The sequence below is a fragment of the Mus pahari genome, chromosome 10 (genome assembly GCF_900095145.1).
Source record: "Mus pahari chromosome 10, PAHARI_EIJ_v1.1, whole genome shotgun sequence".
NCBI lineage: Eukaryota > Metazoa > Chordata > Mammalia > Rodentia > Muridae > Mus > Mus pahari.
The window spans coordinates 73,138,842-73,154,867 of NC_034599.1; the positions used below are offsets into that span (position 1 = coordinate 73,138,842).

The window sequence follows — 16,026 nt, forward strand, 5'->3', positions numbered from 1 at the left end:
AATAATAATTTAAAAAAATTGAGAAAAAAAAAAGTAGCCCAAGCTAGACATGGGGGAATATACATCTGTAATCCTAGTACTTAGAAGGTAACACAGGAAGCTGTCTGCAAGTTTGAGGCTGTGTGTGGCTACGTAGCAAGACCCTGTGTCAAAATATATAAAGCTAGCCCAGCATCTATACATCTGCTGTGGTCTGATGTGCTTTGAATTTCCTCCCTGAGCCATGTGTGGCTATTTTGACTTACCGTGTTCTTGTTCTTTGGTCAGGCTATGGTGTGCAGTATGATTATTTAGACCCCCGTCAGATCAGTCCTTCCCTCGAGACACACTTGGTTCAGAGACTGTTCTTCGCTGGACAGATAAATGGAACCACTGGCTATGAGGAAGCTGCAGCTCAGGTGAGATTCGTTTTGTTTAAGATTGGGTCTCTATGTAGTCCTGGCTATGAAGCTCACTATGTAAACTAAGCCCGCTTGAAACTCTGAGAGATCTGCCTGCCTCTGCCTCCCAAGTGCTAAGATTAATGGTGTAAGCCATCATGCCCACCCAGTTCCAGCTTAGAGTTTATCCAGATTCAGATGGTACTATAAACAAAAAAATTAGTGTTCATTTCTTATTGTCTGTTGTGTTAACTATACAGATCTTAGATACAACAGTATTTCAGGCTAAGTGGGGATAGTTGTATATGATATACTTGTTTTGTTTTGAAATAGGGTCTTGTTATGTAGTAGCCCAGACTCATCTTTTATTTTGTTTTTTTGTTTGATTGGTTGGTTGGTTTTTGGTTTTTGGTTTTGTTTTTGTTTTTTCAGATAGGGACTCATGTAGCCCAGACTGGCCTCAAACTTGCTATATAGCCAAGGCTGACCTTGAAAATTCAGTCCCACCTTCGCCTTCGTACTGCTGAGATCAAAAGCGTGCACCACCACTCCCAGCTCAAACTGCTGGTCTCTCTGCTTCACCCCGAGCGCCAGGATCGCAGGCGCACGCGTGCCATGTTGCCCAGCTTGTGGGGGGTGATTTTGAAAGAACTTACAGCTAGTTTCTGAATCCCTAGATATGCTAGCATGTTGTGAAAATACGGAATTGCTTCTAAAGTGTAAAAAAGACTATTTAATTCTTTGAAGATGATCATACTGTTATCACTCTTCTGGCTTTCTGTGTTGTGTCTGTGCATCTGTGCATGTTGAGGTCAGCATTAGATACATTTCTCTGGTGTTCCTGACCTTATTTTATATTATGTTATGTATATGGATGTTATGTCCCCATGTTTGTCTGTATATCACGTGTGTGCCTGGTGCCTGTGGAGGTCAGAACACGGCCTTAGATTCCCTGGAACTAGAGATACAGGTGATTATGAGCCACCATATGGATGCTAGGGATCAAATCCAAGGCCTCTGGAAAAGCAGCCAATACCCTTTCCTGCTGTATAGACGGTTCTCTAGCTGCCTTCTTTTTTTCTTTTAGTTATGTATGGAGTGATGGTTTGAGCACATGAATGTAGATGCCCTAGAGATGGAGTTATAGATGACTGTGAGCTGCCCAGCATGGGTACAGCAAACCAAACGTGGGTCCTCGGCAAGAGTGGTACACATGCATAACCTTTTGAACTACCTCTTCAACCCCTCTACCTTATATTTTAAGACAGAATCTCTCATTGGAGCTCACCAGTTAAGCTAAACTGACTAACCAGTGAGTTTTAGTGACCTGTCTCTGCCTCCCTCAGTGCTGAGATTATAGGCTTGTACCGCTATGCTCAGCTTCTCGTGACAGTGTTTAGGATCAAATTCAGGTCCTTGTGCTTTTGAGGTAGCATCTTATGAACTCATTCTAACCTCCCATAATCTTTACCACTGTCTTGGTTGGTCAGTGTTCCATTGCTATAAAGAGATACCACATACATATGTATGTATGTGTATATGTATATATGTATGTGTATATGTGTGTATATATACATATATATGTATACACACACACATACATATGAAAACATTTAATTGGAGCTTGCTTACAGCTTCAGAGGCTTAGTCCATTGCCCGTTGGCAAACAGGCAGACATGGTGCTGGAGAAGGAGCTGAGACTTCTACATCTGGATTTATAGGTAGCAGGAAGAGAGAGAGAGACTGGAACCTGCCTTGGGCTTTTGAAACCTAAAAGCCCCCAGTGATACAACTATTCCAACAAGGCCATACCTCTTAATCCTTTCAAGTAGTTCCACTCTCTGATGACTAAGCATTCAAATATATGAGCCTCTGAGGACCCCACTACACAATGATAAAAATTACATCATTTGTTTGTACATGTAAAAAAGCTAGAAACCTCTCACAAGTGAGTTTGTAAAAATTCTCACCTCTCCACCCCAGTCCACAGAGGAGTGAATCATAGCAGACTAACATGTTGTGTTTCTGGGTGTGGATCACATTTCCCTCTCTTACATTCCTTATGAACCTGCTTTCTTTCTACCCTATGTGTTTGTTTTTGTTTTTTAAGACAGGACTGGAGAGATGGCTCAGTGGTTAAGAGCACTGACTGCTCTTCTGAAGGTCCTGAGTTCAAATCCCAGCAACCACATGGTGGCTCACAACCATCCGTAATGAGATCTGACGCCCTCTTCTGGTGCATCTGAAGATAGCTACAGTGTACTTATATATAATAATAAACAAATCTTTAAAAAAAAAAAAAAGACAGGATTTTCCCATGTAGCCCTGGCTATCCTGGAACTCGCTCTGTAGACCTAGCTGGCTTAGAATTCAGAGGTCCACCTGCCTCAGCCTCCTGAGCACTGGGACTAAAGACGTGTGCCCCCACTCCCCACTGCCCAGCTCTTCCTCCCTGTGTGGGTTTTTCCTAGATAGCGAGCGTGCTGCGTAGAATAGCTATTTGTTCAGTTCATAATGGCCTCTTAAACATTTCAGTCCTCTTCTAGGGGGTGATAGCTGGAATCAATGCCAGTCTACGAGTCAGTCAGAAACCACCCTTTGTTGTGAGTCGCACAGAAGGCTATATAGGAGTCTTGATTGATGACCTCACCACCCTGGGCACCAGTGAGCCATACCGAATGTTCACTAGCAGAGTAGAGTTCCGATTGTCACTGCGCCCAGATAATGCTGATACCCGGCTCACATTCCGAGGTAACTTTTAATGAGTCTTGTAATGTATTTCACTGCTTTGGGGTTTTATTGATTTGTGTAATTGTTTTGAGGCAGGATCTCTTACAGTGTGGCCTAAGATGACTTTGAATTCCTGTTCACCTTTCTCCTTGACCACACCTATCAAGTAGTAAGTTACTACTACATCCAGCCGTGGGAAGTGGGGAGCTGTTGAGACAAGGTCTCCACATGTAGCTGGCCAACCTTGAATTCACTGTGTGCAGTGTGCTGCCATGCCCTGTACTCTGCTATTTTTGTTTTTTTTTTAATAAGATTTATTTATTATTATACATAAATCACTGTAGCTGTCTTCAGACGCACAAGGAGAGGGCGACAGATCTCATTACGGGTGGTTGTGAGCCACCATGTGGTTGCTGGGATTTGAACTCAGCACCTTCAGAAGAGCAGTCAGTGCTCTTACCCTCTGAGCCATCTCTCCAGCCCCTCTGCTGTTTTTAAAACTTCTTTCTCCCTCTTTGTTTCCTAGCCCATAAGGAAGCTGGCTGTGTGTCCTCACAGCGATATGAAAGAGCTTTGTGGATGAAGTCATCTTTAGAAGAAGGTATTTCTGTGTTGAAATCCATTAAATTTTCAAGCTCCAAATGGAAACAATTAATTCCACAAACTCCTATAAGTATTAATAGAAGCCTTCCTGTCAGGTATGATTTTTCAATGTAGACTTTTCTTAATCTTTACAGAAAAGTGAGAGTATGACATTAATCTTGGCAGTTAGCAGGTGGAGAGAGGGATCAGAAGTTTCAGGTCTGTCTCTGCTGTAGCTGTATAACAAAGGGGTCTAAACTGAGTTCGGAAGACCCTGTCTTGAAAAATAAATTTAAAAATAAAATAAAATGTGTATGGCTGGGCCTGTAGCTTGATGCTTAGCATGAGTGAGGCCTTGAATTCTCTGTTCTCTGCCTCCCTAGTGCTGGGGTCTCTGCCTCCCAAGTGCAGGTAGTAGCATGTACCGCCTTACCTAGCAAAGAAAAAACCTTTATAAATATATTTATGTTTGATTATAAGTATGTGTAGGTGGTGTGTGTGTGTGTGTAGGAGTAGCCTACATGTATGTACATGTACCATATGCACGCTTGGTGCCCAGGGAACCAGAAGAGGGTGTCAGATCCCATGGAACTAGAGTTAGACAGTTCTGAGCTATCCTGTGGGTGCTGGGAAGCAAACCCGGATCCTTAGGAATAACAGCCAGTGCCCTCAACCTGAGCCATCGCTCCAGCTCAAATCTTAATTTTTTGTACATGTACAATTTCTTTGTGGTTTCCATTGAATTCTTTTGGTTTTCCTCAGATTTAGAGGCTTCAAACCAAAAGAAATACAAGGACCCATTTTCTCTGCTAGGCTCGAAAACCAGAGTGGTCCCAGCTAATGCGTGCTCTACAGCAAGGAAAATTGTTTAATTTAAAAAACATGGTAGTGGGCTGGGGACATGGCTCAGCAGGTAAGAGCACTGACTACTCTTCCAAAGGTCCTGAGTTCAAATCCCAGCAACCACATGGTGGCTCACAACCACCCGTAATGAGATCTGACGCCCTTTTCTGGTGCATCTGAAGTCAGCTACAGTATACTTATGTATAATAATAAATAAACCTTTAAAAAAAAAAAAAACATGGTAGTATAAGTTCTTTTTTATTTTTTCAGTGTTATATATTCTATATAATTTTTTTTTTTTGAAGAATCTTGTGACGTTTGAGATTTTTGTTTCCCTCAGTCTGGTTATGTGGCCTCTGAGTCTAAAGGACACTCTTAGAAAACAGTTTTGTTCCAGGAGCAAGGCAGGGAGGGGTGTGTGTGTGTGTAGCTGTCTTCAGACACACCAGAAGAGGGCATCAGATCCCATTAAAGATGATTATGAGCCACTATCTGGTTGCTGGAAATTGAACTCAGGACCTCTGGAAGAACAGCCAGTGCTCTTAACCGCTGAGCCTCTCTCCAGCTAGGACTAAAGTTGTGTGCCACCACACCTGGCCAGATGCTGCCACATTTGCTCACTATACTTAAAAAAAATGTGAGCCGGGCAGTGTTGGCGCACGCCTTTAATCCCAGCACTCGGGAGGCAGAGGCAGGCGGATTTCTGAGTTCGAGGCCAGCCTGGTCTACAAAGTGAGTTCCAAGACAGCCAGGGCTACACAGAGAAACCCTGTCTCGAAAAAAAAAAAAAAAAATTAATTTTTTGAGAGTCTCTTTTAAGGTAATGTTTAGTATATTCCAAGGAATTTTGTTCTGAGTTTGGTTTATAGGACATGGATCCTTACGTTAATACTGTTTACACTGGCAGTGCTCTGGATGTTCTTAAGTACGAAGAAGTGGACATGGAGTCACTCGCCAGTGTGGTTCCCGAGCCCTTGGAGAAGTATACTGCATGTAGAGAGCTCGCCAGAAGACTGAAAATAGAAGGTAAGGAGGGTTGTCTTCCTAGGTGGTGCCATCCCTTTCCACGTGTGCAGATGATGGACAAGCAGTAGCCACCCAGAGCAGTGTTTGCTGAGCATGCCTGAGGATGATACAGGCTCTGCATGTCCATAGCTCTGTCCTCCAGTGGAAAGCTGAACAGAGAAGCATGCAGCACATGCTGGTCATGGGAATGGTGGGAGAGCTGTGTGCTGGTTATACAGAGAAAGACTCCTCTCACCAGGGCGGTGAGAATGGCGCTTCCGCCCAGCGTTGGTGCTCCCCTCAGTTGGGCGTTGGGCTTTGGCTGAGGACAGTGATGTGTGCTGCCTGCCATTCCTTGGGTCATTTTATAAAAGGGTAGCAACAAAGAGAAACCTAGAGGAATCCTAGAAACGTTTTCCCAAATGGCCCAATACTAAAAACTTAAATTTAACTTAAAAAATAACAGAGATAGAACTGGAAAGATGGTTCAGTGACTAAAAGCGTGCAGTAGTCTTCCAGAGGCTCAAGGTTCAGTTCCCAACAACCACCTGTAACTGCAGCTCTAGGGGATCCAAGTTTTCTGGCCTCCACAGGTTCCTACAGTTTTGTGCACACACACCACAGACACACACATGATTCATAACTTGCTTAAAACTCAAGTCACCCAGTACAGAATGACAGCATATAAGAAGGATTCAGTCTTATGTCCTCATTATGGTTTCTCTATTGAACACTTTAGGTAGTAGAGTATAGCACTGGAAACAGCTGCTTACGTGGCAGATTTTAACCTTTCTGGGCAGCTTTACTTTGTTCAGTTAGTGTGGTCCAGAGGTGTTCATCATCATCCCTGTTGATAGGAAGGAATTCAGCCATGGAGTAGCTGTTCCTTGCTCTAGTGATTAGGAGGATGGGGGCTATGATTACAATGTAAAGTAAATAATGTGGAAAAAAAGGCTAGAGATTAAAAGAAACCACATGGAGGTAAACAAAATATATGGGTGATTTTTCAAGTTGCTACTTGAATCTCCCCAACCTGACAAATTTCTTTTAATTTTTTTATTTTTTATTTTTTATTTTTTTTATTTTTTTAAAAGACTTTATTTATGTAAGTACACTGTAGCTGTCTTCAGACACTCCAGAAAGGGAGTCAGATCTTGTTACGGATGGTTATGAGCCACCATGTGGTTGCTGGGATTTGAACTCCGGACCTTCGGAAGAGCAGTCGGGTGCTCTTACCCACTGAGCCATCTCACCAGCCCTAATTTTTTTATTTTATTTTTATGTACATGTATGTGTTTGTGTATGTACACGTATGCAGGTGCTCATGGAGGGCAGAAGAGGGTCTCAGATCCTCTAGAGTTAGAGATACAGACTCCTATTGTAAGCTGCCTGACGTGGGTGAGACACTAGAGCAGCAAGAGTGGAAAGAGCTCGCTCTTTTCCTTTGGGCTTTAGAGACAGGGCTTCTCTGTGTAGCCCTGGCTGTCCTGGAACTCTGTAAACCAAGCTGACCTCAAACTGCAGCAAGCATTCTTAACCACTCTCCAGTGGTTTTTGTGTTTATTTTTTGTTTGTGGTGGTGGTGGTAGTGGTCGTGGGTGGTGGTGTTTTGTTTTGTTTTTTGAGACAGGGTTTCTCTGTTTAGCCCAGGGTGGCCTCGAACTCAGAAATCCACCTGCCTCTGCCTCCCAAGTGCTGGGATTAAAGGCGTGCACCACCACTGCCCGGGTTTGTTTTGTTTTTAAAGACGATCTGATGTAGCCCAGGCCAGCCCCAAACTCCTAAGTAGCTGAGGATGACCTTTAACTTTTAAGCCCTTTTGCCTTTTACTGTCTAAGTGCTGGGATTGCAGTGTATGCCACCTACCTGGTTTTGTGGAGTGCTGGAATGTAATGATTAGTATTGATCATCAGCTTGACAGGATTTAGAGTCACAAGGATTTAGGACTGAAAACATGAGATAAGTCCTCTACCAACTGACCTACAGCCCCTAGACAAGTTTCTTGGGATCAGAACTTAATGTTACGTTTTATTATCTTTCCTATTTTGCAATTTATTTTTTTAAAGATTTATTTTTTTATTATATGTAAGGACACTGTACTTGTCTTCAGACACCCCAGAAGAGGTTCAGTTATCATTACAGATGGTTGTGAGCCACCATGTGGTTGCTGGGATTTGAACTTAGGACCTTCGGAAGAGCAGTTGGTGCTCTTAACCACTGAGCCATCTCTCCAGCCCTATTTTGCAATTTATATTTGAGAGATGAAATAAATATGCCCTTGACCATATGCAAGGTCTCAGGTACCATGTTAGTAACATGGTTATTGTCTCATTGCTGTGACAAGGAGCCTGACAAGGAAGGATGGGTTTATAAATACAGAGGCCATGGACGTTGGTCATCAGCATGAGTGGGTTTTGGCTCATGCCTTAAGGAGAGAGCATCTTCCTGTGGTTTGCTGAACATGAGGCAGTGAGTCACAGCTCATCCACAGGCAGGAGGCAGAGACTCGGTGCTCATCTCCCTCTCTCCCTTTGTAAAGTCTAAGCCTAATCTGGGGGTGGTGCCACCTCTTCATTCTTTACTTAAACCATTTCGGAAATATAGTGACAGACATACTCAAATTTCCACAATGCCTTTAAATCTTGTCAAATCAAGAGTCAGTATTAACCATTGAATCCCAGTAAACCATGAGGCCTATTTATGGATCATAAACTTGTGGCAGGTATGGTGAAGCATTCCCATGTAACCCTAGCACTTGGGAGGCTGGACGAAATGAAACTCGGTTTTAAAGAAAACAAAAACTTTGCATGTAGCCACGTGTGGTGGCATATGCCTTTAATTCCAACACTTGAGAGGCAGAGGCAGGTGACTCTATGTGAGTTTGAGGCCAGCTTGGTCTACATACTGAGTTCCAGGACAGCGGGGTTACTTAGTGAGACCTTGTCTCAAGACAGCTCTTTAAAAGAATCATTTGGGGGGCTGGTGAGATGGCTCAGTGGGTAAGAGCACTCGACTGCTCTTCCAAAGGTCCGGAGTTCAAATCCCAGCAACCACATGGTGGCTCACAACCATCCGTAACAAGATCTGACGCCCTCTTCTGGAGTGTCTGAAGACAGCTACAGTGTACTTACATATAATAAANAAANCTTTAAAAAAAAAAAAAAAAAAGAACCATTTGATTGGGGGGCCCATAGCGTTTTAGAAGTTAGTCCATGATCACCACAGCAGGAAGCAGACAGGCATGGGCTGGAACAGAAGCTGAGAGCTTTACATCCTGACCTACAGGCAACAGTCAGAATCACTGGCATGGGCTTGGGCAACATACTTTCGCCAACAAGGCCACACCTCCTAATCTTTCCCAAAGAGTTTCACTCACTGGGGACCAAGTATTCAAATATATGAGCCTATAGGAGCCATTCTCATTCAAGCCACCACAGAGTATGTCAGAGTATGTGTGGGGTGTGCTCATTCCATGGTCCTTATTTGGAAGTCACAGGGCAACTGACAGGAATCAGTTCTCTCCTCCCACTGTAGATTCTAAGTAGTGGACTCAGGTCTTCAGGGGTAGCAGTGGTTTGCATCCCCTACCCCCTGTGTTTGAAATGGGTCTGATATAGTCCAGGCTGATCTGGAACCTTTAGGATAGCCTTTATAGGATAGCCTTGAGCTGTCAATTGCCACACTTAGTAAGGACCTATCCAAGATGCGTGTAAAAGTGTCTTGACTCACATGATCCAAGCCCTAGGGAGGCAGAGGCAGGGGGATCTCTCTGAGTTTGAGGCCAGCCTGGTTTACAGAGAGTTCCAGGACAGCTGGGGCTACACAGTGAAACCCTGTCTCAAAAAAAAGGAAGAGGGAGGGAAGGAAGGAGAAAAAAGAACTTATCCTTTGTTGAATAAGATAAAAGGACTGCCTTAACTTAGTTTTTTAAAAGTTTTGTGCCGGGCAGTGGTGGCATCCCAGCACTTGGGAGGCAGAGGCAGGCGGATTTCTGAGTCCAAGGCCAGCCTAGTCTACAAGGTGAGTTCCAGGATAGCCAGAGCTACACAGAGAAACCCTGTCTCAAAAAAACAAACCAAAAAAACCCAAACCTTTGTTTTGCTTTGTTCTTTACTTTTTGATTATGTTGGAGGCAGTGGTGTAGTGTGTGCCTGAGGATCTGGAGTTAACAACAGGTGGTATAAGCCATCTGACATGGGTGCTAGGAATCGGACTCAGTTTCTCTGAAAGAAGAGTGTGGACTCTTAAACCCTGAGTCTTCTCTCCAGCCCCTCAACTCATATTTTAAGATAGATTTTGCTGGGTCTGTTCTCCCAGTCCTGCTGTCACAGCTTGGGAAGCTGAGGCAGGAGTGTAAAAGGTCTACCTGTCCAACTGAGTAAGACATCGCCTAAAACTATAAAAGAGACTGGGACGCAGCTCAGTGGTAACGGTAGAGTGTCTCCTTGCTAGCACGCAGCAGGCCCTCAATGTCCTGGGCTTGGTACCACCAAACAAGTTTGTTTGTTTGTTTAAAGTTTGACTTTTTTGTTTGTTTTTCCAGACAGGGTTTCTCTGTGCAGTCCTGGCTGTCCTGGAACTTGCTTTGTAGACCAGGCTGGCCTCGAACTCAGAAATCCGCCTGCCTCTGCCTCCCAAGTGCTGGGATTACAGGCATGTGCCACCACTGCCCGGCTGGGTTTATTTTTCTTTTCTTTTTTTTTTTTTTTTTTTAGAACAACTCAGCAAAAATTTTTTTTTTTTTAGAACAACTCAGCAAAATTTTTTTTTTTAGAACGGGTTTATTTTTCTAAGAATAGAATGCTTGACAAAACAATTGCCAAGCTCTCTTCATAACATTACATAACATTACTTCTTAATAAAAACCTTATTTATATTGCATAAATTATGTTTACCAACTAAGAAACCCCATTTCTAAAAATTACTGCTGGGGGCGCAGCCTGCGGACAGGCATAGCTGAGTAGTAGAGCTACTTGTCTGGCATGTGTAGGCCGTGGGATTAATCCCTAGGACTACCCTAAAATACACACATGCACATACAGCTTCATGTAGAAATAACTTGGAGAAACAGCCCATCTTCAGGACTTAACATTTAATGTTACAAATAAAATTTGCACAGACAAGAAATTCCGAGTGAACTGGGCACGGTGGCTAACTTGTGTAGTGTTACCACTTTGCAGTGCGGGCTGGATAACAGTTCGTAGTTTAAGGTCATCCTTGGCTGTATAATAATTCATCTGCATGATAACCTTCAATTTCCTTTTCCTCAAAAAGGAATGGTCATCCTCAGGATGTTCAGGGTCAGCCTCACTGTGGCAAGTTTGAGGCTAGCCTGGGCTACATGGGATTCTGTCTCAAAATAAAACAAGAAAACAGACTATCTACCTCACCTGTCTCAAAATGTCGGCGTGTTGAATGAGATGATGTATGCAGAAGCTATTTGTAAACAGTTAAGGGTTGTATAAATACAGGTTATTAGTGTAATGTGTGTATCATAATATAATTCTCATTTTATTCACCAGCCAGTTATGAGTCAGTATTGTCATATCAGCTACAAGAAATAAAGGAGGTTCAGCAAGATGAAGCTTTGCAACTTCCACAAGATCTAGACTATCTAACAATCAGGGATGTGTCATTGTCCCAGGAAGTTCGAGAGAAGCTACACTTGAGTCGCCCACAGACGGTAAGCAAACAAGCAGCCGGAAGAAGCGAGTTCTAAGCAAAGGCAAAGGGCAAACGCTTTCATTGTAAGGAAGAGCTGATGCTGCGGTCATGAGCACTTGCTGCCTCTTGAAAGGGGCTTGGGTTCTGTCCCACCACCCACATGGTGGCTCCCAACCATCCATGACTAGTTCCAGGGAAAAGAAACTTAGCCTCTTAATTTCTTTCCGTAGGACAGATGTTGATCTGTCTCTATGAAAGATAAGAAAGCTGAGCTTAGTTGAAATAACTGAAAATTAAGAATTGATTTGTCACAAAAAGTGTGTGTGTTGGGGGGTTGGGGAGAGGTATTGATTGATTTGCTGGAGAGAAGGCTCACTGGTCAAGAGACTGTTCTTCCAGAGAACCTAAGCTCAATTCCTACCATATGGTGGCTCACAAGCATCTGTAAGTCTAGTTCCAAGGGATCCAAGTCCCTCTTGTGCCCTTGGTGGGCATCAGGCACACACATGGTACACAGGCTTACATGAGGGCAAAACACCTCTCCATACAAATAATAAAATAATAATGGTGATGGTGGTAATTAGGAAATGGGTTTCCTCTCAAGTTGTCTTTTCACATACACACTGTGGCATGCATGCACATGCAAGCAATAAATAAATTAAGCAAGTAAGTAAAATAAATTTTAAAAAAGATGATTGCAATTATTCTCTATTCTCTAATCCCAACCATGTCCTAAAGCATTAGTGCACACTAGTGTGTGTGTGTGTGTGTGTGTTTGTGTGTGTGTGACATCATTTCAGGTTAAACTATAGAATACATTTTAGTGGTTTCAAATCATTCCCTGGATCCCTCTCGGGATTCCATAGTTATATTCCGTAAGCTTCTAGGAGAGAAGGAGAGCTAGAATTCTCCCCCCATGATTCAGTCTTAACTGTGTGCTTCAAAACGTTCTTTTCCTTATCACCCAGTCCCTCCTATGCTCCGTGCAACCACGGAGGCAAAGCCCTTTAATGTAAACATTCCATTGTATTTCTTGTATTTAAAGAAAAAGATACCCCCCCCCCCAACCTATCTCTTGTAATGATTGCATTACAAGCTAGAGATGCTTTGTGTCCCCTGCCCACTCCTGGATGGGATTTTGTCTGACGTGAACTTGGGCAGGTCTTGTCTGTTGTGTTTTGAAATGCTGTTTGCTTTTGTTTGCTTTAAGTCATCTTTCTTAGCATCTTCCATCCTTTCTTCCTCAATGAAGGGAGGAGTGTTGATACAGCTGTCTCATTTATGGCTGAGCGCTCCAAAGGCACATAGTTCCCATATGTTGACAGCTGTGAATCTGTTTTGTTTTGTTTTGTTTTGAATTTTTTTTTTTTTATTATATGTAAGTACACTGTAGCTGTCTTCAGACACTCCAGAAGAAGGAGTCAGATCTCGTTAAGGATGGTTGTGAGCCACCATGTAGTTGCTGGGATTTGAACTCTGCACCTTTGGAAGAGCTGTCGGGTGCTCTTACCCGCTGAGCCATCTCACCAGCCCCGTGAATCTGTTAATTGTCGTCTATATTATGTATTTTCAAGAAAGGAAGGGAGGGAGGGAGGAAGGGGAGATTTTTTTTGTTTTATATGTATGAGTGTTCTGCTTGCTCCACATGTGTGCCTGGTGCCTGTGGAGGTCAGAAGAGGGTATCACATTCAGATGCCCTGGAACTGGAGTTAAGGTTGTGAGCCAGACACCCCCTGGATGCTAGGAGTTGAACTCTGACCCTCTGAAACAGCAGCAAGTGTTCTTAAGCACTGAGCCATTTCTCCAGCTCTCCCACAGATTTTTTTTAATGGAAAGAAAAGGATATTGTAACATTATGGGAAGGAAGAGGAAAGGGATAAGAGTCTTTAGCCCAGGCTGGCCTTGAGATCTTTCTGCCTCCATCTTCCCAATACTGGGGTTACAGGTATGTGCCAAGACCTGGAAGTAGTTTTTTTTGTTGAGACATGGTTCCCTCTGTGACCAAGCTAGCTTCAAACTTGTAGTCCTTCTGGCATGACGCCTCCTAAGTGCTGTGATTATATGTGTTGGTATTCTATCTGGACTGCACCCCCACAGTTACCTGCATATCCAAGTTTCTTGTGATCTAGCCTAGCAGTGGGAACACGTACCTTTAATCCCAGTACTTACATACAGTTAAGGAGACAGGTAGACCTCTTTGAGTTCGAGGCCAGCCTGGTCTATAGAGGGAGTTCCAGAACAGCCAGTGCTACACAGAGAAACCAACATAAAACAACAACAACAACAACAACAACAACAACAACTACTACTGCAGTATGATCTTGCACACATCAATTTAAAATTCTGAGCTGAAGACATAAGTCATGTCTCATTTCCCTTATCTTCTTTACAAACTTATTTTTAATGACATTCAGATTTCCTTATGGGTATGAGTGTTTTGCCTTCATGTATGTATGGGCAACATGTATGCCCAGTGCTTATGGAAAACAGAAAAAGAGTACATTGAATCTCCTAGAACTGGAGTTGCAGATGCTTGTGGCTACCATGTGGTTGCTAGGAACTGAACCTGCATCCTCTGCAAAAGAAGCAAGTCCTCTTAGGTACCGAACCGTCTCCCCCGCCCTCAAGTCATCTTTAGTAGCTGGCGGTGATGGCATCTGCCTGTAGTCCTAACTGCTTAGTTTGGACTTGGGAGACTGAAATGAAGGAGGATCTCTTGATTTAGCCCAAGAGTTCAAAAGTAACCTGGTGAGTGTAGTCTGGCACCAGCTCAGAATCTAACTGGTTTATAGCCTGTCCTCTAAAGAGGCTGTGGGGAGAGGACATCTGATCTGACATCACTCATTCTGGTTCTTTTGTCATCTTAATTCCTAGATTGGGGCTGCTAGTCGTATTCCTGGAGTGACACCAGCTGCCATCATCAATCTGCTCAGATTTGTGAGGAACACTCAGCAAAGCAGACAGCAGTGACAGAACACCAGGCCAATCAGTGCTTGTGATGCAAACAGACTCGGAGACAGAATTCTAACTTTCATTTCATAGAGGACTTAGAGTGAGGGCTTAAGGCAATGGTTTTCAACCCCTTAACACAGTTCCTTGTGTTGTGGTGAGCCCCAAACACAAAATTATTTCATTGCTACTTCATACTGTTACGAATCATAATGTAAATATCTAATAGTCAATCCCTGTGGGAGTCTCAAGCCATGGGTTGAGAACCGCTGGCTTAGAGAGTATGAATAGGAAATTAAAATGACACTGAAAATACTGTTGTTAGGTGATTTTACGTTTGTCCTTGGAGGACAAAGGTTACAGTTGTGCTTTTTTATGTATCTGGGCAAAATAGTGAAAAACAATGTATAATTCTCTCTGGGGCTCATATTTCTATAGATCATATAGCATTCATCATAGTTAAGCAAACCTAAACCTGAAACAGTGTGGTGGAACAGACTTGTAATCCCCCATCACTTGAGAGGCTGAAGTGGGAGGATTGACCTGGCTATACAGTGAGACCTGGTCTTAGGGAAGCAGGGAGCCACTTACTGCACTCCTCGTCCTGCCTACTTTTGCCAGTGACTCAGAAGAGCTGCCCCTTCTTCTGTTTCTCTAGATACTGGTGAAAACACGGGCATGCCCTTCCCACCCATTCTCTGAAGCCCCTCTGGTCCTGCCTACTTACTTTTGTTGTTGTTGTTTTGTTTTTTTGAGGCAGGGTTTCTCTGTGTAGCCCTGGCTGTCCTGGAACTCACTCTGTAGACCAGGCTGGCCTCGAACTTAGCAATCCACCTGCCTCTGCCTCCCAAGTGCTGGGAGCCTACTTACTTATTTAACTAAATGGTATTCTTTCTCTCTTTTTCTTCTCCAGCTCCCTGTTCGTGGCAGCTGCAGAGATTTACAGTGTGCCTGCCCTGTTTTCTCTCAAACTCTAGTAAAATTGTACTTGAACTTTAGAAACAGAAAGTACTCAGAGAGATGGCCCAGGGGCTTGCTACACTTACAGAGGACCTGAGTTCTGCTCTCAGTACCCACATCATGCTGATGCCTGTAACTCCTGCTCAAGGGTCTGATGCCCTCCTCTGGCCTCCACTAGGAACGAGACCTCCTTTGTGCCATGCCTCAAGTAAAATCTTTGAGGAGCTCGTTCTTCAGCCCCAAGCTCTTCAGATACTACCAGTTACTATGTAGATGCTGCCAAGTTAGGAACACCACATACAACCAGTCCAGAAATGGCACCAAGAAACCCAAGCCGGGCGTGGTGGCGCACGCCTTTAATCCCAGCACTTGGGAGGCAGAGGCAGGTGGATTTCTGAATTCGAGGCCAGCCTGGACTACAGAGTGAGTTCCAGAACAGCCAGGACTACACAGAGAAACCCTGTCTCGAAAAACCAAAAAAAAAAAAAAAACGTGCTCCACGACTGCCTGGCCTTGGGTTCAGTTTCTACATGGTTGCTAATACCCATCTGTAATGAAATCCAGGGGATCTGATGCCCTCCTTTGGCCTCCATCGGTACCAGGCATGCATGTGGTACTCAGACATACCTGCAGGCAAAACATACCACTATGCAAAAAAGGATGAACCTTAGGACACATACTAAATTTGGGGGGTCAGGGGTATACTTAAAGATACACCATGAACTCCAAGCTAGCTGAGCTACAAGATTGGGCTTGTCTCAATAAAGGAAAAGAAAAAGAATAAATGTTAGTGTATGTGAATATTTTAGCAATGAGGGAGTAGAGAAATCTCTTGCATAGTTTTCTTACCTGTTTTACTTATACATAAGGTTAGAATTACTGTTACATAGGACTTCCAAATTTAACTTTATTG

General features: G+C 43.5%; 1 protein-coding gene across 2 annotated transcripts in view; it reads left to right on the forward strand.

The window, feature by feature from the left end:
* Positions 1–14,909, forward strand: part of Mto1 (mitochondrial tRNA translation optimization 1) — a 26,659-nt gene extending 11,750 nt beyond the window's left edge. The window contains exons 7-12 of one of the 2 annotated variants that reach the window (XM_021207164.2): positions 268–398; positions 2,927–3,131; positions 3,637–3,808; positions 5,443–5,561; positions 11,063–11,223; positions 14,079–14,909. In XM_021207164.2, coding sequence (XP_021062823.1) covers positions 268–398; positions 2,927–3,131; positions 3,637–3,808; positions 5,443–5,561; positions 11,063–11,223; positions 14,079–14,174 — 884 coding nt within the window. In that variant the 3' untranslated portion in view covers positions 14,175–14,909. Of the gene's footprint in view, positions 1–267; positions 399–2,926; positions 3,132–3,636; positions 3,809–5,442; positions 5,562–11,062; positions 11,224–14,078 lie in introns of those variants that run through there. The other variant, XM_029543806.1, reaches the window with a different exon arrangement.
* The last annotated feature ends 1,117 nt before the right edge of the window (positions 14,910–16,026 follow it).